The following is a 24,786-nucleotide window of genomic DNA, read 5'->3' as shown; positions in this document are numbered from 1 at the left end:
CAGAAGAGCCACACGGATCAGGGAGCAGGAAGGAGCCCACTGAAGAGCCGTCGGAAAAACAGACCGGAGAACCTGGGCAGTTTCCCAATGTGACCTAGCACCAACTGTGCCAGGAGAAAATGATGTTAAGAAGGAAAGCGGGTAGGGAAAAAAAGAGATGGAGTAAAGGTGGGGCAGAGGGAAGGAACCCTCACTCACCCACAAAAGCCTAAAGTTGACCCTGCACTCACACTAAGACCAGAACCACTGAATGCTGCACTACAGGTCCTCACTAGTGCAATAAAATAGGAAAAGGAAAGAAATGCGACACAGATTGTTAAGGAGACAAAAGAATTTTTTTTCTTTGCAGGTGCTGCATTTATGCAGAAAATCTCAAAGAATAAAATAGCAAAAAAAAAACCTCTCCTGGGACTAACAGGCAGTTAAAAAGAGCTGCTGGGTATAGCTAAATATATACATGACTATACAGACTTGGGGAGGGTCCACTGGGGCATCCGCTCTCTTATACTACAGTGATGAACAGCCAGACTTTTAAGAAGACGGTATTGAGGCTGGGTGTGGTTACACACACCTATAATCCCAGCACTCTGGAGGCAGAGGCAGGCAGATCTCTGTGAGTTCAAGGCCAGCCAGATCTACAAAGCAAGTCCAGGACAGTCAGGTCTGTTACACAAAGAAAGCCTTCCTTGGAAAACAAAACAATAACAAACACATATGCATACACACACACACACACACACACACACACACACACACACACCATGATACTGTTTATATTAGCAAAAAACAAAACAAACAAACTGAAAAAAAAAAACTAGATACAACCTTAACAAAGTATGTATGAAAAACTTCATATTTTGCTGGGTGTGGTGGAGCACGCCCTTAATCCCAGCACTCAGGAGGCAGAGGCAGGTAGATCCCTGTGAGTTCCAGGTCAGCCTGGTCTACAAAGTGAGTCCAGGACAGCGAGGGATACACACAGAAAAACCCTGTCTCGAAACCCCCACCCCGACCCCCGCCACCAAAAAGAAAAGAAAAAGAAATAATAAGCTTTACACATTTCTGGAGCTAGGGGTGTGGCTGTGGCAGAGCACAGCTGTTTAGCATGAACAGGGTCCTGGTGTGGTCCTCCGCAGTACGAGAACAAATGGTTCTAAGGGCAGGGAGGTCAGACAATGGCCACTAGAAGACAGTGAACACACTAAGCAGTCGGAGGACATCTGGCATGCTAGTGCATGCCTGTAATCCCAGGACCTCAGGAGACTGATACCCAAGGATTGGGAGTTCACAGCGTTTGGGCTATACAGTGGTCCCATGTCCAAAAACACCAGACAGCTTGATACTGGAGATCCTGCTCAGTGCTGCTTTCCCAGAGGATGCCAGTTCACAGCACCCAGGGCTGGCAGCTCACAACCATCTGTAGCTCCAGCTCCAGAGGATCTGATGCCTCTGGCCTCTGTTGGCACCTGGATGAACTCAAATGCACATACCTACACACACACACACACACACACACACCTTAAAATTATACACACAGAGAGATACAGCACGGAGCTGGGGAGATTGCTCCGTGGATAAAGCACTTGCCATGCAAGTATGAGGGTCTGAGTTCATATACAGAAACAAAGCAAGCACACCTGCAGTGAGGTGTGAGGCTCACACAGGCAAATCCCCAGAAACTCACAGGCTTCCTAGCCTGGCTTATAAAACACCAAACAAAATATCTGCCTCAAACAGGGCTGAAGTGAGGACTCACCCCTAAGGTTGTCTGCTGACCTTCACATGCATGCACAACACACACACACACACACACACACACACACACACACACACACACACACACACACACACTCATGGGGTGGGGGTGGGGCGCGGCAGGCAGGCATGGGGCGGTAAAAAAATAAATAAATTCAATAAACAGCCAACAACAATGAACTTCCACTGAAGGATCTCAACCCAATCTCCTGTCTAGAAGGACTATGCTTACCAGTGGTGCTCAGGAAAAACAAAAACAAAAACAATAGTAAGAAAGTAATGATGACGGGGGTCAGGGCCACTGAGAGCACTGGGAGAAAGAGGGAGGGCAGAGAGGTACCAACATGCCAACCCTACGCGATCTCAATAGAAAGGTGACAGAATTACACAGGGTCCACAGACCTGTCTCAGGTGTCATACTAGCAGGGACAGCAAGGCATCATGGGAACACTGAGGCCTTTAAGGCAGAACCAGGCAAACAGGTAAGGCAGGGGCAGACAGGGCTAGAGGACGAATGTTCTAGACCTGACTACATCAAGAGCAAAGGTGGCCGCCGACATGGGGTCGATATTCGTGGATCCTGAGGATGGAGAGGATGGAGATGAGCTGGGCACTGAGACTGGGAGACTCTGGGCTGGGAGCACAGCGGACCTGCCTCCATCTCACAGCACCCCCTGCCCCAGCACATCCCTCTCTGCCTCCCGCCTCCTGGCTTCCCTCTCAATGCAGTGAGCTTAGCCCCACCTGCTATTCTGCCACTTTGACCCCTCCCACCCCGCTCCATCAACCTTCCAAGACGGCCTCCTCCTCCTCCTCCTCCTCCTCCTCCTCCTCCTCCTCCTCGGAGGCTTTCTGACTATCCCTGCTTCCAAATATCCCTTCCCCCCAGGTCATCCCCCACCACATCAGCCTGCTTTACTGTCATAGCCCATTTCTATCTGAAAGACCAGCTCGGCCGCTACCATGTGAGGCCTTGCCCCTGAGCATCTCCACAAGCAGGCTCTGTGACAGCGAGGATGTCATCTGTCCCCACCACCAGGACCTAGTGCCCCAGCACCTAGCGCTAGATGGGTGGGGCCAGCTGACCCAGCTTATGCGAGAACAGGAATGTGGAGAGCAGCTTACAGATCACGGAGCACTGTGCCAACACACCACTAAGGCCCTGCAAGTAAATTCCTCCCAAGACCTGAGCCATTAGCACGGTAGTTTCAATTACAGTCACTGTCCAATCACTTCACTAGTTTAGCAGGCTGCATCTGGAGACCACAGATGCGGGAACAGCAGCAGAGGTACAGTGCCCATGCAGAAAGGCACCGTCCCTTAGGTGACAGAGGGTCTCAGGCGTTCCCACTGATACTGGACTGTTAATCCTATTTTCACACAAGAAAACCCAGAGTGCCTTGTCCCTGGGTCCCAGCAGGGCTGAAGGAGCAACGTTCATTTCCCTTGAGAAGACTGATGCTCTGGACGCAGGCCGACCTCTCTGACCACAGCTGTATCAGCTTCCACGCACCGACCACAGGAGAGACGCTCCCAGGGATATGCTTTCGTGGAGCAGGGGAGCCATGCCCAGCCCTGGCCACATTCTTAGTTAAGGTGTTTCCATTCAAACAGGTTTGCATTTTCACAGTGTTGGCAGGACTTTTGCACTCAGAACCTTACTGGCCGGGTGCAGTGAGGAGGTTTCTCTGTGGTGACACCGATCTCCGTAACAATCACAGAGACTAGCTTGTGGTGGCCCTCCCTTGTCCATACGAACTGATTCATCCATCTTCAAACTCAACCGCTCAGGATATGACCGAATGCAACCATATCCCTGATGAAAGGAACACACGAATGGCCCCACCCCACTTTGGTAAGGTCCTTGCTCGCCTCTGAAACCCGGGCAGCCAAGCTTCAGTGGCCACCACTTCTCCCAGCACTTGTCTCCCAGGATTCCACAGTCAGGGAGCCACAATCCCACCACAGATCCCGCTGATGGCATTCAAAGGCTTTTATAGCCCCAAGCTTTAGACTCATCCCCATTACTTCTTCCTCAAACTACGTCCATAGGCCTGAGAACCTGGACAAGTGATTGAGTGCGGCCATGGCACCACGCCTCAGAACGATCTTCAGTCTTAGTTTAACTCTTTTCCTGTTGCTGTAATCACAAAGGAAAAACAAACAAACAAACAAAAAACCACTCTAACAAAAGCAATTTAAGGGAGAAAGAGCTTACTTATTCTGGGCTCAAGGGGAAATCACAACGGCAGGAGCCTGAAGCCCGCAGAACATCACAGCCATCCGCCATGTAGCAAGCAAAGGCCTGCCCGGCTCGCTCTCTCCACTGATGGGACTCGATCTAGCAGCCCAGCCAAGGCTCCTACCTCAGCTGACACATCAAGATATTCCCCTCCCCCAACACAGGAAAACCTAGAGGTCATCTCCTGGGGCACTGCACTAATCATCACTGAGCAGTTTCAACTTACAAGTGGTGCGTACACACACACGCCCCGCCCCTGGGGAGGTGGCTAATAACACTCCATTCACACTCAAGTGCCCTGGATAATAAATTATATATGATGACTCACCGTAAGAGGACATAAGAGCCACTGGAAGTCCCCTATCGTCAGATCCTAATGTGAACTACAGCAGGGACTTAATGAAAACCCACTAACAAACAATACCATACACTGTAGTATACTGTACACACCTATATACCAGACACAGCTAGGCGTCTAAACTTTAAAAATGCCAAATATAGTATGGACGTTGAGTATGTTGGGATTCAGACCCAGGACAAGCAAATGAGGTGCGGATCTTACACACCACAGTGGACCTGGCCTGCAGGTTCTCCCAGCATGCCTCAGTTCCCACCTGAACCCTCGAGTCCAGGGCCTGGGCTTTCTCTCCCCCAGAGGCTCTTCACTATATAATCCAGACATTCTGGTTCCCTCTCTTCTCTCCTCCTCCTCCTCTTCCCCCCCCCCCACTCTTTCTTCCTCCCACTCTTCTCTGTCTCCCTGTCTGCATGACAGCATCCCTGGCCTATTCCTTGGAACCAGTGAACCCACCTGAGAGCTGCCCCCAATAAAAGCCTGCCTCTATACTTTGCCTTTCTACAATTCACTTGAACTGGCTCATTCCATCAGCAGAGAATACCCATCAGAGTAGCCAGATAAAGAGAGTAACACAGGGTCTGATGAGTCTCGGTCTTAAGTGTTACTACCACACGCAGACACACAGAGAGCCCAGGTTTGCTCTCTGACCTTCTCTACGGCTCAGTATGAACAGATACCTGAGAGGTTCAAGGTACCACACACTTCATGACACTCTGACTCTCAGCACGCACCCCTCTGATAAACTGGCCGAAGCTGTAAGCTCCCACCACACAGCCACATTCTGCACCAGGCTATGACTGCTTTACCTCCCCGACTCTGCAGCCAGCCAGCTTTGTAAGCCAAACCATGGCATCTCCCCCAGGAACTGCACACCGAAGGTACTTCAGCTCGTACAGCTGACAACAGGCTCCTTAGTGGGCTTGTGATAAGAGGAACTTAGAAGGTTAGCAGGGTTTTCTAAACTTGACAGACAGATCCCTGGAGCTCACTGGCCAGTCTAGCTCAATTGATAAGCTGGAGGTTTTGTGGGAGACCCTGTCTGGAGTAATATGGTGGAAGGCTAAGGATGGCTCAGTAGCTAAAAGCACATAGTGTTCTTCCAGAGGACCCTAGTTCAGTTACTGGAACCAAGTCAGGTGGTTCACAACTACCTGTAACTCTAACTCTCGGGGATCCAATGCCCTCTTCTGGCCTCTATGGGTACTACACTCATGTGTGCATACCCACACACAGGCACACACGTATACACACAATTAAAATTAAATAAGAAATAAGGCGAAGAACAAATGATGAAGACAACTGACAGTGACCTCTATCTCGACAAGGATGCACATATGTATGTGCATCTACCCACAGAAACACATACATACATACATACATACATACATACATGCATACATAGAGAGAGAAGAGAAGAGAAGAGAAGAGAAGAGAAGAGACTATTTGAGACCTAGCTATAGGCCTAAAGAGGGAAACCCTGGGATAAAAATTCAAATTATGAGAAATCAACAAAAATGAGCTCTCCTACCATAAATCTGAAGGTCAAGTTCTCCACCTCAACTCCCTCCAACCGAAGACATGACAACAGGGAAGTGAAGCCTAGACACTAGCTGCAAACTCCTGAAATACTCAACTCCGCTCTGTATACACAAATTTTCTTAGAGGTGGGAGCTGGGCAGAGTTCCTCTGAAACAGTAACCAAGAAGGCAACAGAAACTTCTCTGCAAAAAAGCTTGCTATTACAAAGTGTCAGCCAGAGTCAGCTGGCCACTTGCAGCTTGCTACCTATGGTGGACAAGCTGGCAAAGTCTTGTGTTCCACCTAGTTTTTCGAGTTTTTTGTTTGTTTGGTTGTTGGTTTTTTTCAAGACAAGGTTTCTCTGTGTTGGCCTTGGCTGTCCTGAACTCACCTGGTAGACCAGGCTGGCTTCGAGCTCACAGCGATCCGATCCGCCTGCCTCTCGAGTGCTGAGATTAAAGGCGTACGCCACCATGCCTAGCCAGTGTTTCAAGTTCTTTAAGTCACACATTCCATAAAACCTGAGTCAGCCTAGCAGCTTTTCCTGGAGCTAGGGCTCCCTGATGCAGAGCCAGCCTCCTTCAGGAGAGGGCCTCATGTTAAAGGTGGCTGGCTAAACAGAAGCCGCCAAGGACTCCTTGGGAGAACACCACCACTGCCCACTGCTAAGTCACATTGGCACCCGAACTTTGACCTGGCAGATAATCCCTACTGAAGAGCTAGGACTTTTCAAGTCCATCTGAGTCCACACCTTCTGGAAGGAAAATAGTAGTAGGGCAACCTAGAGGCTCAGAAACAAGAGTAGGCTGAGAAACTTCCAAGGAAAATATTTTAAACACACAGAAAACAGCTCAGGAGGACCCTCAGTGGCCAAGCTGCTTTGTTCGCTTGAATAAAAGGATTATTGAGACACCTGAGTACTTCTTCCCTCTAATGATCAAATAGCAAATAAGCCTGCACATACAGATGCGGAGCCTGTGTCTATCTGTGGATATCAAAAGTGGGAGGGAACAGGAAATTTTGTATAAGCCCACAGAGTTCTGAACAAGGAAACAAAGAGCAGGGCAGAGGTCATACAAACGAGCTTGGTGTGTATGAGAAAGAATGCCCTTGGGTACCGTGAATGCGGCACAGTTGGTGCTGTGCTTGCCCAGAGGCCTGGCTTCATTCCCAACACCACATCAGTCAGGTGTGGCGGGACACACCCGTGAGCCGAGCCGCAGGCTGTGGACACAGAAGGATCATAAGTTCAAAGGTCATCCCTTGGTTGCTCAAGTCTTGGGCTAACCTGGGCTATACAAGATCTTGTCTGAAAAGAAAAGAGAATCTACCAATACCTGGCCTAGGATGATGAAGATCCCCTCATCTCAAGAAAATTCTAGGTAGCTTTCTAATGAGAAGCACACACCCTTCCTCCCACCCCCCCCAAAAAAAAGACTGCTAAGTTTGCAGTATCTATTAGGCCAGAGAAGAAAAAGAAATCGATTTCCAAGGGGATTGAAAACTGCCGTGGAAAGAGCTGAAACTTCTGTGTGCAGTGGGAACCAAAGGACTCAGACATCTACGACGTCTAACCAGGAGGAGAAGAAAAAAGACGACGACAAAGAAGAAAACTGGCAGCGTCAGCTTTGTGTTAATAAGTACCTGAGATAATTAATGTATAAAAAGGAAAAGCTTGTTTTGGCTCAGTTCTTGAGGTTTCGGGCCCATGATTATCTGGCCGGTTGCTGTGGGCCTGGGGCACACAAAGTAGCATGTCGGGAAAATGTCTCTCTTTCCTCCTGGGCAGAAATTGGAAGTGTGAGAAAGAGAAACTGGTCAGAGTTGTAATGTGCCCACTACCCCTAATGGTGTGAAGCCTTCAGCACGCAGGTCTTTAGGGACATTTAAGAGACAAACTACAGTAGGACCTAACCTGAAAACCTGGATGGGACTTATTTGAGAAGGGGGTAGTAAATAGGTCTCTGTCTTCAAATCTCTCCCTCAGTGACCCCCAACCCTGTGGGGCATGGTAGCCTCAGAGGCATTCACTTTTTGCTTCCTGCCTATTAGCCCCCAAAATGTATAAAAAATAATAATCCTAGTCAAACCTGAGGAAAGTTAAGAAACAACAAAGAAAAGGAGCTGTGTGCGGTGGCCTGGACCTGTGATTCTAGCCCCAGGAGGCTGAGACAGAAAAATCCACACAAACCCGAGGCCAGCGTGGGCTTACACGGTGGCGGGTTCCAGACAGCCTGAGAAGGGCCTGGGAGACAGCAGCTCAGTGCTTAAAAGCTCATGTACTACTCTCACAAAGGACCCAACAGTGGCTTCCAGCACACAACTGCAACTCACAACCACTTCCAAGTCTAGTGCCACACCCTCTTCTGGCTTCTTAGGGCCCCTGCACACATACGCACAAGCCCACGCGGACACACAAGCATGCACATTATTTAACAAATAAGCATAGTGAAAGAAAGAAAGAAAGAAAGAAAGAAAGAAAGAAAGAAAGAAAGAAAGAAAGAAAGAAAGAAAAAAGGAGGCCTGTCACACTGAGAGCTTTGACTAAGTTTAAACATAAGCAGGACGGCAGGTGTTGCCGTATTTGTGCTTGCTTTTTCTGACTGCAGTGCTGTGAGTTCAAAACAATGAGTTGTATCTTCACATATAAAAAAGACACATAGATTGATGGAAAAGTCCAATTAGCATCAGTCCCCTCTGTATGTGTGTGACACACACACACACACACACACACACACACACACACACACACACACACACAACCCACCAGGCTACTGACAAGTCAGAACATTTTACAGGAAGTACAGTATAGGCCAGATAAGATAATGACACTTTCCATCACAAACTCCCCCAAGGGTCACCTCCTGCTACACTGCCATCACACCTGCTCTCAGAGCTCATAGAAGTTTCTGGTCCCCCATGATCTCCTGTCTACCCAGGTCACTTCCTGCTCTCCTCTACTCCATGCGTAGACAGACAGTCCTCTGCCGCACTGTCCGTCTGCCGCCTTGTGGACTCACATTGGTTCAATCCAGCGTCTCTCTCTACAGAAGTGAAGCGCCTTTCCTCTTATTTTATCTCACCTCAGAACACCTCAAGACGCCACATCTAGTAAGAAGCCCTTCCAGACTCCTCATGGGAAGGAGCTCATTTTGCCTACAAGCGCTCACAGACGTCCAGCCACGTATTTGTGAGCCAGTGGCCGGCCACCTTCCAATACTCATCCGTCAGTCCTGCCTGGGCTTTCCTTCTGTTTTCCCCGTTTGCGCTCTCATCTCTCAGTGTCAGAGACGACAGACAGACAGACAGCAAGTTACAGACATGGGAAGGGCAGGTGGGCTAAACACACACAGTGCATTAAGAAATGAAACCCAAGACCTGGTTCCTTCTGAGAAATGCTGTGAGCAAACTGGCAATTCCAGGCAAGCGGTCCAAAGGCTTGTTACCTAAGGCAGAGAAAGCCACGGCACTCGCCTTGTGCTGACACAGCGCACCTAGCCGTACTTGTGAGGGTCTAGCCAAAGTTCATATCCTCTGCCTAACCAGGAAAAGCCCTCAGGCAAGGGTACAGCCTTTAAAGTAACTACTAAGTCGATGCCAAGGTGTCCAGCAACAGAGCTAATTTTTCTGGTTAAGAAAACTAGGACCAGGGACTGGAGAGATGGCTCAGGGGTTAAGAGCACTGGCTGTTCGTCCAGAGGTCCTGAGTTCAGTTCCCAGCAACCACATGGTGGCTCACAACCATCTATAATGAGATCTGGTGCCCTCTTCTGTCTAATGCTCTCTTCTGTCATGCAGTCATACATGTAAACATAGTGTTTATATACACAAGTACACAAATAAATAAATCTTTTTTAAAACAGAAAGAAAGAAAGAAAGAAAGAAAGAAAGAAAGAAAGGAAGGAAGAAAGAAAGGAAGGAAGGAAGGAAGAAAGAAAGAAATTAGGCCCAACTTAGTGCTTACTTAGTGCTAAGTGCTCTAGGACAACTTGATGGTCACGTGCTGACAAGCCGATGGACCCAAGTTCAATTCCCACAGCCCACATGCTGGAAGGAGAGCACCAACTCCAGCGAGGTGTTCTCTGACCTCCATGTGTGCACGTACACACACAGTAATACATGAAATGTGACAGATGTGCCCTGTGAGGTGTTGATAATGGTGAGTGATGCTCTGCGGGCTAGGCTTTAGGCACTGACTGCAAAAATTAAGTCATTCTGTGCTAAAAATGCTTACAAGCAAGCAAGTGCTTACTGTTTAACTTATTTACTTCTCTACTGCATCTCTACTCCCTCACTCACTCCCTCCTCTTGTAATCGGAGTAGGACTTTTGACCTGCTCACCAACTAGTCCAGATCCAACAGCGCCCAGCACACCGAAGCCGTGCGACACACCTAAACACAGTCACAAGGGTGTACCAGCAATCTCAGGCTTACCTTTAGTTTTTCCTTAGACCCTGCTCAGCTTCCCTTTCTCTTTAAAGAAAAAGAAATCTATGGGGGAGGGGAGATAGGCCTGTCAGTGAAGGACTCGTCTTGGGGACGCAAGATCCCGAACTTAATCTTCACAAACTGCACTAGGGAGGCAGAGATGGGAGAATCCCTGGGGTCCCTAGCCTAGTAGGCAAGCTCCAAGCCAATAAGGGACTGTGAAAGAAAGGAAGGAAGAAAGAAAGAAAGGGACTAGTTTCCAAGGAACAATGCCTGAGGTTGTCTCCTGACCTGCACACACATACACCTGTACAAACATAAACATTCACATAAATACACACACACACACACCTTTGAGGGGCTGGAGTAATGGCTGAGGTTAAGAACACTTGCCACATCTAAAGAGGGTCCGAGTTTGATTGCCAGGACCAACACTGAGCCATTCACTTCCACCTGTAAATCCAGCTCTGGGGATCTGACATTTCCTTCCGGCCTCCACAGACATAGTACTCACAAGGCATATATGTACACACACACACACACACACACACACACACACACACACACACACACATTAAATCTTAAAACAGGAAAATGCAACTGGCTACTTTTGTTTACAAATGAGAAAGGTAGCTTTCAATAAAACCTTCTGGTGTCCTGGTGTTCACAACGTATCTCTTGGCATCTGTCTCTACGTGGCTACAGGCTTTCTCCTGGGCCTAGACTTGGGATTTGCAGAAGGCAACTGAAGCAAGAGGCAGCTAGGGGATGTCTCAAGGTCAAATAGCCAGCACCGGCCTCAGAAACGACTTTTATCAGAGGAAGCACAGTTTGATTAGTGGGAGCTGGATGTACGCTCCAGGGCATTGCTGTAAACAGCTAAGCAATCAGCCAGCAGAACGCAAGGGGGCCCTGGAGCAACTGTGTAACCAGGATGCCATAGGCAGAGCAGGGCCTCCCAGAGGAGCAACACTCGAGATTAGGGACAAGGATTTGCTTCCGGAGCACCCACAGCTGGGGAGCACAGCTAACTGAAAGCACGGTGCTCCCCTCTTCCCTCCCGTAGGGCTTCACATGTGCAGGTGGTGCACAGACTATACATACAGCCCAAACCGCACACACGTAAAATAATAAACAGAAAAAAAGATAGGAAGGGCAGGGTGGGAGGGCACTGCCCACGCCTTTAATCCCAACACTCAGGAGGCAAGGGCAACCAGATCTTGAGTTCAAGGCTCCTGTAGTCCACACAGTGAGTTCCAGGTCAGCCAGGGCTCCCTAGTGAGAACTTACCTTAAAATTACAACCACAACAAAAAGAAATATGGTAACATTGTGGTAAATGTCAAATCCCCATCAGGAGAGAGAAATTTAAGAGCAGAACTAGAGCTGAAAGTATGAGAGAAGTTAAAAAGAAATCACACTAGAGAGCCTCACATTGGGCCATTTTATCCACCAACTTGGCCGGGTTCAGGGATGCCCAGAGGCTGAGAAAACACTCCTTCAGGTGTGTCCATCTGTTTCTGGAAGAGATTAGCAAGCGAGCTGACAGACTGAGGAGAGCACCCTGACCAGTGTGGTTGGATACTGTCCAGTACACTGACCTCTTGGGGAGGGGAAGTGAAAAAGGGCGAGAAAAGGCAAGCCTGCTTCTCCCTCAGCAAGAACACGCCGCCTTCGGACTTCAGCCCGGACAGGGATGGGGGTTTATTCGTATTTTACCTTCAACTCACTTCATCCTTGGACACTGGACTCCAATTAAATCATGCTACCGGTGGCCCTGATGCTCTGACTTGTGGGTATCTTGTGGGACTTCCTGTCCTCTGTCATAAAATCTCCCTAGGCTACAGTTTGGATCTTAAATGTTCCCTAAAGGTTTCCACAGTAAAACCTTGTCCCCAGCCTGTGGCACCACTGGGAACTGGGGGCCTAGAGGAAGCTCAGTCAGTGTGGGACACTGGGACCCCAGCTCTTCCCGGTTCTCTGTGTGGAGGGGACAGTTTGGGGGTTTTGTTTGCTTGCTTGTTTTTGTTTTTGTTTTTGTTTTTGTTTTGAGATAGAGTCCTGCTGTGCCATCCAGTCTGGCCTTGAACCCACAGGCATCCTCCTGTTTCAGCTTCTGCAAGGCCATGATTATGGGCTTGCAACACCAAGTTCCTGTCTGTCTAGGCTTCCTGTCTGCAATGAGGTGACCAGGCCACCTTCCTGTTACATTCCCCACCATGAGGACAGACAGACAGTTCCGCCACCACAGGCCCAAAAGCAACAGGGCAAAAGGACCGTGAATGTGAACCTCAGAAGCCATGAACTGTAACTTCTCACTTTCTCAGACGTTGACACAAAGCTAGCGCATCTTATATGTAACATAAAAAGGGAAAATTTCACACGTGTGCACCTTTACGACATACACAGCGTCCACAGGGAAGCCCAGTACAACTGGAGACATGAGCCAGCATAAGGGATTAGCAAACCTTAATTATCCACGGAGGTGCTGTAAGCTGAACAGCAATGCCTCAGAAAAAGGAAGCCCAGATGTCTCACTGTGCTACATATAACGGGAACATGAGGAATAGAGGGGGCAAAAAAGGAAGAAAAATACGCACACAAGTCAAGGCTGAATACTTGCTAAATTTACTGAAAAAGAGCGATAGCCAGCTACCCAGCAGGAATAACACCGAGTCAGACGGCGTTGAAAGCAAAACAAAAACGCACCACGAGACTCCCGAGTTCATCGGTCCAAGTGAAAGTTGGGGCTGGAGAGATGCCTCGGTGGTTAAGAGCGTTTGTGCTCTCACCGAGATAAAATAAAAAATAAAAAAGCATGTATACCACTCCTACAAAGGATTGAGTTCAGTTCCCAGCACCTGCTTAAAACCACCTGTGACTCCAGTTCCAGGGGATCTGATGCCCTCTTGTAGCCTCTGTGGGCACCCACACTTGAGGACATACACCCACACACAAACATACACACATACATTTTTTTTTTAAAAAAATCTTGTTTAAATGAAAAGTCAAATAACAATACTCTAAAAAACAAAAACAGAATCCATTCCTAGCCAACCCACCTCACAAGAAACTGCAAAGGGCGTGCCCCAGTTTGACAAATGTGACCTCAAAAGATTGTTCAGACAACACATGTGCACTAGTAATCACGCAGCTAGAACAGACACTATAAATGTATCTGGGTTTCCTCCTTTTTATTAACCGATTTTAAGTATATAAAAAGTATATAAAAATAGACATAATGTATTGCTGGGTCTGTAACGCTGGGAAATACATGAATAATTGCCAATAACAGCACAAGGGAGGCAAATGGTAATAAAACTTCTGCAGGCCAAGGAAGTAAAGACAGATGGTAGAAACGTAATTGCCACAATATATAATGGCAGATGTGAGATCATAATTACAGCGCATTGTTGGGCTTGTAACATTAATAGATGCAAATATGCCTAACAACACTACCAGGCAAAAAGGGTAAAAGTAAACGGGGGGATCGGGAGGTGGCAATTCTTTTTTATTTTAGTTGTGTGCGCGGGAGTACATGATAGGGGAAGAGCACACGCGTGGACGGCAGAGAACTACTCTGTGGACCGGGGTTGCTCCTCCCACCTTTAGTCAGGTCCCAGGGATAGAACCCTGGTCACCAGGCTTGTGTGGCAAGGCCCTTTCACTGAGCCATGTCATCAGCCAAGGAGTAACACGTCTATACTGGATTAGAATTAAGATATTTAAGTCTAAAGCTGACTTTGATAAGCTAAAAATAAAAAAAATTAAAGAAACCAAAAACAGTTAGAAAATCATAAGTTAATTTTAAATGCTACCTTAGCATTTGATTAGTGAGAAACCAATTTGAGAAACTTGAGGGAAAAGATATGAAAAAATGAAATATAGAATAAATCTAACTACATCAAAAATAACATTAGATGTGAACCCACAAAGCAATTAAAAGGTGACCATCAGATTGAGTGAGAGCACGTGCTGCCTGGAGACACGCTGCAGCTTCAGACACAGCCAGATAAAAATAAAACAATGGAATAAGAATGCATAATGGTTCGGCCACTTTGGCAGCCTGATGTTCCTCAAATGACTAAATGGAGTTAGCACATGACTTAGAAATTGTGCTTTTCAACTGATCCCCAGAAGAACGAAAACACAGAACAGGTTCACGTTCGTGAGTGCTTAAAGCGTTGTCACCAAGATCCACCTAGGGGAGAACACAGATTTGGAACATTTCATACTAAGAAACATCACTGGGGACTGGAAAGATGGCTCAGTGGGTAAGGAGCCTGGTTACCTGAGAGGGATCCCCAGCACCTACATAAAAGCCAGGTAGAGCAACCGTGCCTGCACCAGCACTGGAGCAGACCAGGAGGACTCTGGGACTTGCTGGCCCACCAGCCAAGCCAAAACAGTGAGCTCCAGGTTCAGTGAAGGACACTGATCCAAATCTAAGGTATAAGGGTCTGGCTCAGTAGTTAAGAGCATTACTGCACTTCCGGAGAGCCAGACTTAAATTCCTAGCACCCATGTGGGGTAGCGCACAGCCACCTGTGACTCCAGCTTTCAATGTCCTCTTCCGGCCTCGACACACGTGAACACATAAATGAAAATAAATGTTTTAAAAGATCAATAGTAAGCTGGGCATGGTGGTGCACGTCTTTAATCCAAGCACTCGGGAGGCAAAGGCAGGTGGATCGCTGTGAGTTCGAGGCCAGCCTGGTCTACAAAGTGAGTCCAGGACAGTCAAGGCTACACAGGGAGACCCTGTCTCGAAAAACCAAAAAAAAAAAAAAAAAAAAAAAAAGATGAATAGTAGAAGATGGAGATGTCAACCTCTGCCCTACACACATGCCTGTACACACCAGTGCTCAGACACACACACACACACACACACACACACACACACACACACACACACACACACTCCATTCACACTCCATTCAGCTGAAAAGAGAAACAAAGGGCTGATCTACACCAGGTCGCAGCTGGACCTTAACGTAAACTAAAAGAAAACAGACACCAAAGACCACACATTCCACAATTCCATATATGTAGCCACCCTAGTCAGGGAAATCTGTAGACAGGAAGTGGATTATTAGTGACAGCCTAGGGCAGGCAATCAGGAGCTGTGATAGCTAAGTTACAGGACTCAAACCCACGACCTCACGCATATTCAGCTGCATCCCCCCCCCTCAGCGGGGTAACCCTGTCTGCGTGTACACACCCCGCCCCCAATTTTGTAAGCACTTTCAATGGTTGGACTGTTTAGAATGTAAATTATAACTCAATATGGCTTTTAAATCTTTTTTCCATACACATTCTTGCTGAATCAACCATCTGCGCTCACACCCTGTCTCGGAGGCATGACAAGCATGTGGCCCTGAGTCAGGCACATGGACACAGGGTCAGCCTGTGCAGGGATCCGTGATGCTGCCTTGGTTTTCCTGTTTCTGTACTGTGTCTGACCATGGAGTAAGTTCAGTGGTGTCCTGCTCACACCAGCACATGACACAGCTGATTGTTCTGGTCCCATTCTCCCAATCCCCGCCTACGGCTTTCCCAGCCTTCCCAATCCGCGTACCTGGAATGCCTTCTCATTTGTATGTGGGAATACAGTATGCCTGCTGGCCTGGCTCCCTGTCCTGAACCCAGCTTCTTGAACCTAAGCCAAGCTCATGGGCTAGCTCTGATCCTTCCAAGCAGTGAATGCAGACCACACCAAACTAGCCCCTCTAAGGAGCTGTGGGACCTGTTTTCCAGTTCCAGCGTGGAGCCAGCCTCGCAACCCCATGCGCCTGTCAAAACAAGCAGCTCCCAATTACAAAGCATGCATGCTCTATTCCCGTCCAGCATAACCATGAGCCTTTGTCCCTCACTACACACACACACACACACACACACAGAGTTCTGGGCAGCAGACCTACAGTGGCAAGCATAAGCTCCAACTGCAACTCTGCTACAGAGTGAACCCATGGCCTTGCCGAGTGTCTCTAGCACTCTGATTTCTCTAGCTACAGAAAAGAGGTAATGAGGACTAAGTGACTAACACACAAGGGACAGGACAAGCGCTGTTGTTGCCTCTCTCTCTCTCCTCTAGTGACCATATCACATTCGATGACATTCAACTTTCTCGCCAGTCCCTGCTCAAAGGCATGACGAGTCTTCGCTCTCTTCATTTTCATGGTTTGTAATACAGTGCTAGGCACAGGACAGGTTTAAGTAAGGGGCCATACATACGAGTATATATATATAAGGGACCATACATACGGGTATACATACGTAAGGGACCATACATATGAGTATACGTAAGGGACCATACATAAAAGTGTGTGTGTATGTATGTGTGTGTGTATATATGTACACACACACACATATACATACATACACGCATACATACATGCATGCATGTACAGGTATATGTAAGGACATACTGAGAGTGAAGGAAAAATTATGTTTCAATTAATCCAGTAGTGTGAAAGATTTTAGGAATTTTTAAAAAGAAGAATCAGAGCACATGGTTCCTGGGAACACTAGACGGAACAGCGCAATGAGGTCTGCCCCGGAAACCCTGGCTGCCTCAGTGTCCGAACTCTCTAGAAAGAACCCAAACCCTCAACACTTACAGTGGTTACAGAAACGACAGCAATCAACAGAGGGGATTTTACACACACACACAGAAGACCTGAGCTGACCCCTGAGCCTGGCCAGGAATAACGCAAAGAAACAGCGTGGGGACAACTGCAGAGCCGGGCAGAGGGCCGCGCACACCAGCACCGTGTGCACAGAACTGCACAGTGAAGGCACCTCAGCCCTCCCGGTTCCTCTCCCTGCTAAAGATAGGCACGTATTCATAAATTATAATTGATGGAGCTTTTGAGAGAAACACTAGTAATGCTGCCGGTACCTTTGCCTAAGAAACAAGATCAAAAACAGCATGATTCTAAACAAAGCAGGGGGGGGGGGAGTGGCGAGCATCTCTATCACTAGAACAAAATAGGTAAATTCCCTGGTAAGAAAAAACCCAAGTACTTTTGCTATGGTCAGTTTTCTTAAGAGTGAGTCATTTGTCTTATTTACGCCAAGAACAATCATCACTTTGACTCAAGCGCCTTCCTAATTAAGTCCTCTCATTAGGGGCAATGAAAACCTGAAACCCAGCCAGAGAGGCAGCTTGGTGCCCACAGGTGCTTGCCCTCAAGCCCAGTGACCTGGGTTCAACCCTCAGGACCCAAATGGTGCAGGAGTCAGCCAACTCCCGGAAGCTGTGCTCTTGACATCCAAATTATGCCACGGGTGGCACACACGCAAAATAAGCCAACTATATTTCCCAAACACATTTAAGCTGCCACCTAAAAAGTCTACCCAAAGAACCTGCCTTTAGCAACGTTTTCACCTACGGTTCTCCAGTGCACCCTAAATCAGAGCCCGGCCAGGAAGCAGGAAAAGAGTCTCAGACTTACCCACATGTGTTTCTCACGTCCATCTACTTAATGTATACACGCAAACGGCACACAGCTCCAATTGGAATGTGTATAAGCACATACACCCAGAGAGGTAAGTATCTCTAACACAGTACAGACATGGTAACTGTCGACACACATGTACAGCAGAAAAACAGCCATAAAATGATCTTTTCAACTGTCTTCGTGGAGCCAGGAAGACAATGTCAACAAAAGAAGCTTCAAATAAAACACCATCCCAACAGTTCTGGCCTTCCTAGCCTCAGCACTTCTTAAATCAGTGCCAGAAGGGGGGGGGGGGGGGGGGTAAGGGGAGGGCACAAAAAAAAAATCATCACCCTTTGACATAATTCTAATCAACAGACAAAAGTTCTAGAGTCTAAGCACAATTACAGACTATGAAACTTTTACTATTCCCATCAGAATTTCTCCTCGTTGCCTTCTTAAATACTTTTGCCAGAGAAGCAATGAGGCAGACAGGTTAGATCGTTAGCACCGAGTCAGGATCTTACCTAGTGTGCGCGTGTCTTGAAGAGCCTGCGCATGCCCCTGTAAGTGGCTTATACAATACCCAGTACACCAAAGCTCATTAAATATCTGTGATGACTCATTTTTAAAAAGGCAAAAAAAAAAAAAGTATTTTTACCCAACATGGCTTTCCAAAGTGCAGTTATAAGGCACTGAAAACAAACCAGCTGGACTCGGAAGTCTGAACCCTCTGTCCAAGAAAACTCTTTAGACCAGGCTGGCCTTGAACTCACAGCGATCTGCCTGCCTCTGCCTCCAGAGTGCTGGGATTAAAGACGTGCACCACCACCAGAAGAACAAAGGCACCGGGCGGGCTTTCCCATGGGCCACACTGTCACCCACCGCGGTCAGAGGACCTCCCCCTTACCTTTCCCATTTTGCCATGTTGTGTACCAGGACAGAGTAAGGAACGAGGTGAAAAACACTAACGCAGTGGCTACAGTTCCATTTCGGAGCCTCATCTCATTTCACCATCACACTGGTTCGCACGTTGGTGATGACAAGCAAGACCAAGGCCGGTGTGACTCCAGCCACCAGTCAACAGAATCCAGAATGCTTGGCTCTAGGCCAAAAACAGCGACCAGTGAGCGCAGTTCATTTCCAATGTTGGGCAGAAGGTGTCAGGCAGCAAGCAACACAGCGGGGAATGCTATTCCAGACTGCCCTCGTGGGCTTCGTGGGCTGAGGGCTTCTACTTCTTCTTCTTCTTCTTCTTCTTCTTCTTCTTCTTCTTCTTCTTCTTCTTCTTCTTCTTCTTTCTTCTTCTTCTTCTTCTTCTCTCTGTCAGGGAGAGAAGGGAAAGGAAAACTCACTAAATAATGCAAAGCGTAGGTCTTTTCCATTTATTATTCACCATTAGAGGCAGACTTTGGTCAAGGCTAAACTGTATCCAGAATCATCTCTATATCAAAACTATTCATTTCTCCTAGAAGAATTGTAAGGGTCTTGTCCCTCCAAGGGAAAAAGCTCCAGACTGTATTCCCTCCCGGCTGGTTCTGTCTATGGAAAAGATATATATATATAGTTACTCATTTAAAGAGAGAAGTTGGAGGCTCACAGATTCCCAAAGGGATCTCTAACAACTTAGCTGCAAGCTTTATTCCTCTAGTTATTACTCGGCTGCATAAATGACTAAAAATAAGTAAAAACAAGACAATGTGTGACTATAATAATTTGAAAAGTCAAAAGACTTGGATCCAAGATTAATCTCTGACTTTTTGTTGTTGTTGTTGTTGTTGGCTTTTGGCTCTTGAGACAGGGTCTCTCTGTGTAGCCTTGGCTGTCCTGGATTCCCTTTCTAAACCAGGCTGGCCTCGAACTCACAGAGCTCCAGCTGCCTCTGCCTCCCGGAGGGCTGGGATTACAGGCGTGCGCTGGCATCCTGCTCAGCTCTGATATTATTTATATGCCCCATAGTGTGCCCCTTCTCATCTGTACCTGCAAGTTCTGTCAATGAAATAAGCAATCACCGGGTCTTCACTCCCCACGTTATCATTAATTACAAAAAAAAAGGTTGCAGTTATCAATACTACTTATCCTCATTTATGTTTTAGAGAGAAAGCTGAAAATATTTATGCATTCAGAAGAGGCGGCAATGCAGCACCGACACTCCCAGCAATGGCCCCTCCCATCACCCCGCTCATACTCAAGAAAGTGGGACCATGACTACTCATCTAACTAAAATTCGGAAGAACCAAAGAGAAATGAGGTTGCAAGCAGACATAAGCAGAATGCCTGGCACAAGATAGGTTTTCAGTAAGCATCAACTGTATCAAAAAAGATGGCTCAGCAGTTAAGAGCGCTGTCTGTTCTTCCAGAGGTTCTGAGTTCAATTCTCAGCAACCACATGGTGACTCACAACCACCTATAATGAGATCTAGTGCCCTCTTCTGGAGGGCAGGTATACATGCAGATAGAACACTCTTATATGTAAAATAAATAAATCTTTAAAAAAAAATGGGCTGGCGAGATGGCTCAGAGGTCTTCCAAAGGTCCTGAGTTCAATTCCCAGATACCAATGGTGGCTCACAACCATCTATAATGAGATCTGGCGCCCTCTTCTGGCATGCAGTTGTCCATGCAGGCAAAACATTGTATACATAATAAGTAAATCTTTTTTTTTTTTTTAAGAAGAAATATAAGCCAACAACTGCAGCCCACCACTGCACTGTTCACTCCTCACAAAGCTGGTGTCACCCCCTAAGGGCTTCTCGGGCAATCTGAGATGTGCATTGAGTTCTAGTGGCATTAAGGAGTGGCAACATATCTCGTAATGATCCTCCAGTGGGTTGAGTTAATGCACCTCCAAAAACAACTAACAAACCCAGGAGACACATCTCTCAGTGGAAGGGCATGCCTGATTAAAGCAGTCATTTGCAGGCAATTCACAAACCACCACCTCAGCTATTTCTCCGCACTGAGAACCACTGGCAATCTCTACCAGCCAAGGAAGACTGCGGAGGGACCAATGACAAGAGCGATGGTGATGCTGCTTGCTGTAATTTACTGGCTTTTTCTCCTCATTCTGAAGCCCATTACATGACTTAAATTTTTATTAAATCCTTACAGGCAAGCATTACAAACCCTGTAGTACACACAAAGGAGATAAACGTGATGAGAAACCCCCATTTTCTTTCTTCCCGTTTTGTTTTGTTTTTCGAGACAGGGTTGCTCTATGTAGTCTTGGCTGTCCTAGACTCACTTTGTAGACAGACCAGGCTGGCCTCAATCTCACAGTGATCCGCCTGCCTCTGCCTCCTGAGTGCTGGGATTAAAAGTGTGTGCCACCACCACACCCAGCAAGAAATCCCCATTTTCAATAACTTCTATGCACAAGTTTTTTTGGGTTTTGATTTTGATTTTTTGGGGGGGGGGTTTTGGGGGGGGCGTTGAAGACAGGGTTTCACTGTGTATCTCTCCTTGGCTGTGCTGGAACTCAAGGCCAGGCTGGTCTCACTCTCAGAGAGATCCACCTGCCTCTTCCTCCTAAGTGCTGGAATTAAAGGCCTGTATCACCATTGCCTGGTTAAGTTCAAGTTCTTACCCGCCACTTTTTGCCCCACAGATTGACCACTGTCACCACAGCAGGATGGAGACACTGCAGCAGATGTCCCTCAGCTCAAATGAGACTACAGTGCCTTTCTGAGCATTAACTTGGCTCAACAGAAAACACACATTTTAAAAATGTGTCCTATTCTACAGTAAGCACAAGCCTGTTATGGTATAAATTACTAAGTGAACAGAAAATTTCACAGCCCAAACGTGCAACTCTAAACAAAATGTTCCACTTCCTGTAGCCTTTGGCTAATCCCTCACTTCTGAGTCCTCAACAAAGCACTCCTGTTAGTTTCTCTGGCCAATAGCTCTAATTTCCATGCAACATTCTGGAAGTGTTGCATTCCACGGCATCGCCGCCAGTGACTACCTGAGCACAGGATGTTCCAATGAGGTTCTCCAAGCTGCTGAGACCAAATTCATCCAGTTCCCATGGTTAACATAACTTGATCATAACCATGCACATATTGACTGCTTATAATCAAAATCTTCATTGAAAAAAAATCCAATAATTTTAAATTCCCAAAGCATCTAAGGTATTAAGTCAATAAAACACTCAATAATGATTATAAAAATGGGGGTAGTGTCTCAGTGAACTGTAAGCCTGGCATGACATTATACAATATGTTTTCACTTTCTGACCACATATCATGCAGTCATATTTTGCTTCAGGAAGGATTTTGGGGGTATTTTTGGGGGGGGGAATGGCTATTAGAATAAGTATCCAGCTGACATAAATTAGGAGCAGAGACACGTAGAATCATTTAAAAATGATTCTGGTCTACAGAGTGAGTTCCAGTATAACCAGAGCTACAGAGAAACCCTGTCTCAAAAATAAATAAGTTTTTGTTAAATACAAGCAAAGCCTATATAAATGTATAAATACTATAGGTTAACCATCCATAACACCTAAAAGCATAATAGAATATTAAATGCTAGACCTAAGAAGTTAGAAAACTCTGGTTTAGAGAGGAAGATACTTAGAATGAATTCCACTAGGAAATCTTCTGACATCCCAGAAGAAAAAGGGGTGTTCTGCCCCACAGGAATTGCAGCTATATATTTTAAATCAGGGTCTCCAACCAAGCATCATCGTGAAGCAGGAAGTGAATGAAATCTCCAGAGGGAAGCCATAGGCACAAGCCCTTAAACCAGCCCCCAGCCCAGGCAGCAGCTGCAGAGCTGTCTCGTTAGACACAGGTGACCTACGTTTGTGTATCAGCAGCCATATAGGTGAACACTTAAGTAGCGCCCATACCTTACGGCTGTCCCAGACACAGGTGACCCTCACGTGTGTATCAGCGGCCACACACGTGACCCTCACCAGTACCTTAAGGCTGTCCCAGGCTATCACTTAAACACAGCTGAACCTTTAAACAAAAGGTAGCGACTACCATTACTACTAGCCATTCTTCCACATGCCCGAAGATGAATGGGTCTTTCAACTCCAGACCTCAGGATGAGAATAGATTTAATTGATTTAAGAATCTACACCTTCTCGCATTATGTGTTTAAAAAAAAAAAGTTTTTAAAGTGTTCTCTGAGATATTCCATATGTTCCATGGCTGAGAACACTTTGCTTAACATTTGGCATATTCTTAATCAGCATCCCGCAGGCAACACAGAGGTGCCTGAAAGAGTAAGAGGCACGCTTCGTGAACCGGATCAATGAACACCATGACGTAAGCCTGCACAACTTTATAAGCCGCAATTATGAAAAACTTATGCCTTTTCCACTTCCAAAGCATTAAGTATTTCTTTTATACAGCTTACATAATTTCATTGTCTAGTATATCTTACGATTTACACATAGGGGCTAAAGGAAGCTATGTCACCATAACCTGTTAGTAAAACTATTCTTTAAGCATTAGGAAGAGAAAGGAGCCTGAACCACAGAGCGCGTGTTACTTGGTTCTAAATTTAGCTTTTTACATTCAAGAGAACAACGGTATCATTCTTTATCTTTTATCAAATAATTTGTTCGGCAGCAAAAGCACAGCAGCAAAATAGACAGCAGGCACAAATAAGATAACACAACATCTACTGCTATTTCCTAATTCAGAATGTAAGCTATGAATACACTCCGAGAAATAAAAGCGGGCGCGGGAAGCGTACCACGGCCACCACTTAACGCCTTGCCTTTCAGATATCACCTGGCACACCTGGAGGGGTCGGAGACCCCACGTGGAGTCGGGGGCTTCCTTGTGGTGGAGGAAACCCAGGCCTGGAAGGAGGCTAAGCTAGCTTCCCTGGTACCTCGGGCACATCTTAGTCCCCCCCCCCCCCGCGCCAGCAAGCAGCCCCCGCCCTACCTGCCCCGCGGCGGCGTCACCACCAGCCCTCCAGCCCCGGGGTCCTGCCCGCAACTCTTGTCCCCGCTGCACGCGCACACTCCACTGCACTTCGCCCCCGCCCCCCCCCCCGAAGTCCCGGTGCTCCGGGACCTCTCCAAACCGGCCACCCGGAGGAAGCGCGGCACGGAGGGGCTGCGGCGGCGGCGATGCGCGGAGGGCGCCGGCCCGCGCCCCGCTCCGAGGCCCCGCGCGCGCAACCAGACGCCAGCCTCAGGACGCACCGGCTCCGCTGCCAGCAGGTGGGTTCTCAGCGTACCCTGCCGTATCCAGCCTGGCCGCCCCCTCCCCCCGCCCGGCGCCCCGCACTCCTCACCTGCCGCGGGCCAGGGCGCTTCTGCCGCGGCCGCCGGCGACGCTCCTGGAGCCGCCTCCGCCGCCGCCGGCCGCGCGCCCCGCCCTCACCAGGGCCTGCCCCTGCCAGTCTCCGCCCCAGTCCCCGCCAGCCATTGGCCGCCACCGCACCAAACGCCCCGCCTCCGCTGCCAGTGGCCCGCCAGCCTGTCACTTAGCGGCGCAGTGGAGCAGCCTATATATTTCTCCCCAGCCCTTTTCCCCTGCATCGGTGTCGCGGCTGGGGCTGGTTCCTAGCTCTTCACATCTGGCATTGCACCCTCTGGCCTGAGCGCATGCATCCCTGGCAGCCAACAAAGGCCCCAGTGAGCCCTTGGCGCACAACCTGGCTACCATGGCCCTTCCTCCTAGCTCTGCGCCCCATCTCCTAGCGGTCCAGGCGCGGTGACAGGTCCTGGATCTAATCCAACCTTAGCTTCCAAGGCCCGCCTTTCCAAGCATCTCGCTGCCAGCACCAGAGAGGAGCATCGTTATCTGGCAACTCCCTGGAGGAGACAGATACAGGGAGGACCAACAGGAGCAACTAGAAGCAAGAAATATGACTAGGGTTTAAATGCACGCTATGCGGTGCTAATGTCCCTGGTTTTTTCTACTACGCCGTGCTAGTCTTCTTTTCTGAGCACGTGTCGGATCACCATTTCTTAAAGTTTAAGGTTGGCTTCAGACCCAAATGGATGAACGTCTATAGAACGTGTGCGTGGCCTGCCCATTGCAGCCACTAATAATTAACTACCCTTGTGCA

At 47.8% G+C, this 24,786-nt stretch overlaps 1 protein-coding gene across 4 annotated transcripts in view; it reads right to left on the bottom strand.

Moving 5' to 3' along the window:
- Positions 1-24,093, bottom strand: part of MGAT4A (alpha-1,3-mannosyl-glycoprotein 4-beta-N-acetylglucosaminyltransferase A) — a 101,183-nt gene extending 77,090 nt beyond the window's left edge. For 2 of the 4 annotated variants that reach the window (XM_084754618.1, XM_084754621.1), the window contains exons 1-2: positions 24,000-24,093; positions 18,653-19,055 (exon numbers count right to left, since the gene is read on the bottom strand). In XM_084754618.1, the coding sequence (XP_084610744.1) occupies positions 18,653-18,746 (94 nt within the window). In that variant the 5' untranslated portion in view covers positions 18,747-19,055; positions 24,000-24,093. Of the gene's footprint in view, positions 1-18,652; positions 19,066-23,999 lie in introns of all 4 variants that reach the window. The other 2 variants (XM_084754619.1, XM_084754620.1) reach the window with 2 other exon arrangements.
- Between the last annotated feature and the right edge of the window lie 693 nt (positions 24,094-24,786).

The sequence above is a fragment of the Acomys minous genome (assembly GCF_964271855.1).
Source record: "Acomys minous genome assembly, chromosome: 13".
Taxonomy (NCBI): Eukaryota; Metazoa; Chordata; class Mammalia; order Rodentia; family Muridae; genus Acomys; species Acomys minous.
Note: the sequence above shows the minus strand (reverse complement) of the source record. Positions and strands in the feature narration are given on the sequence as shown.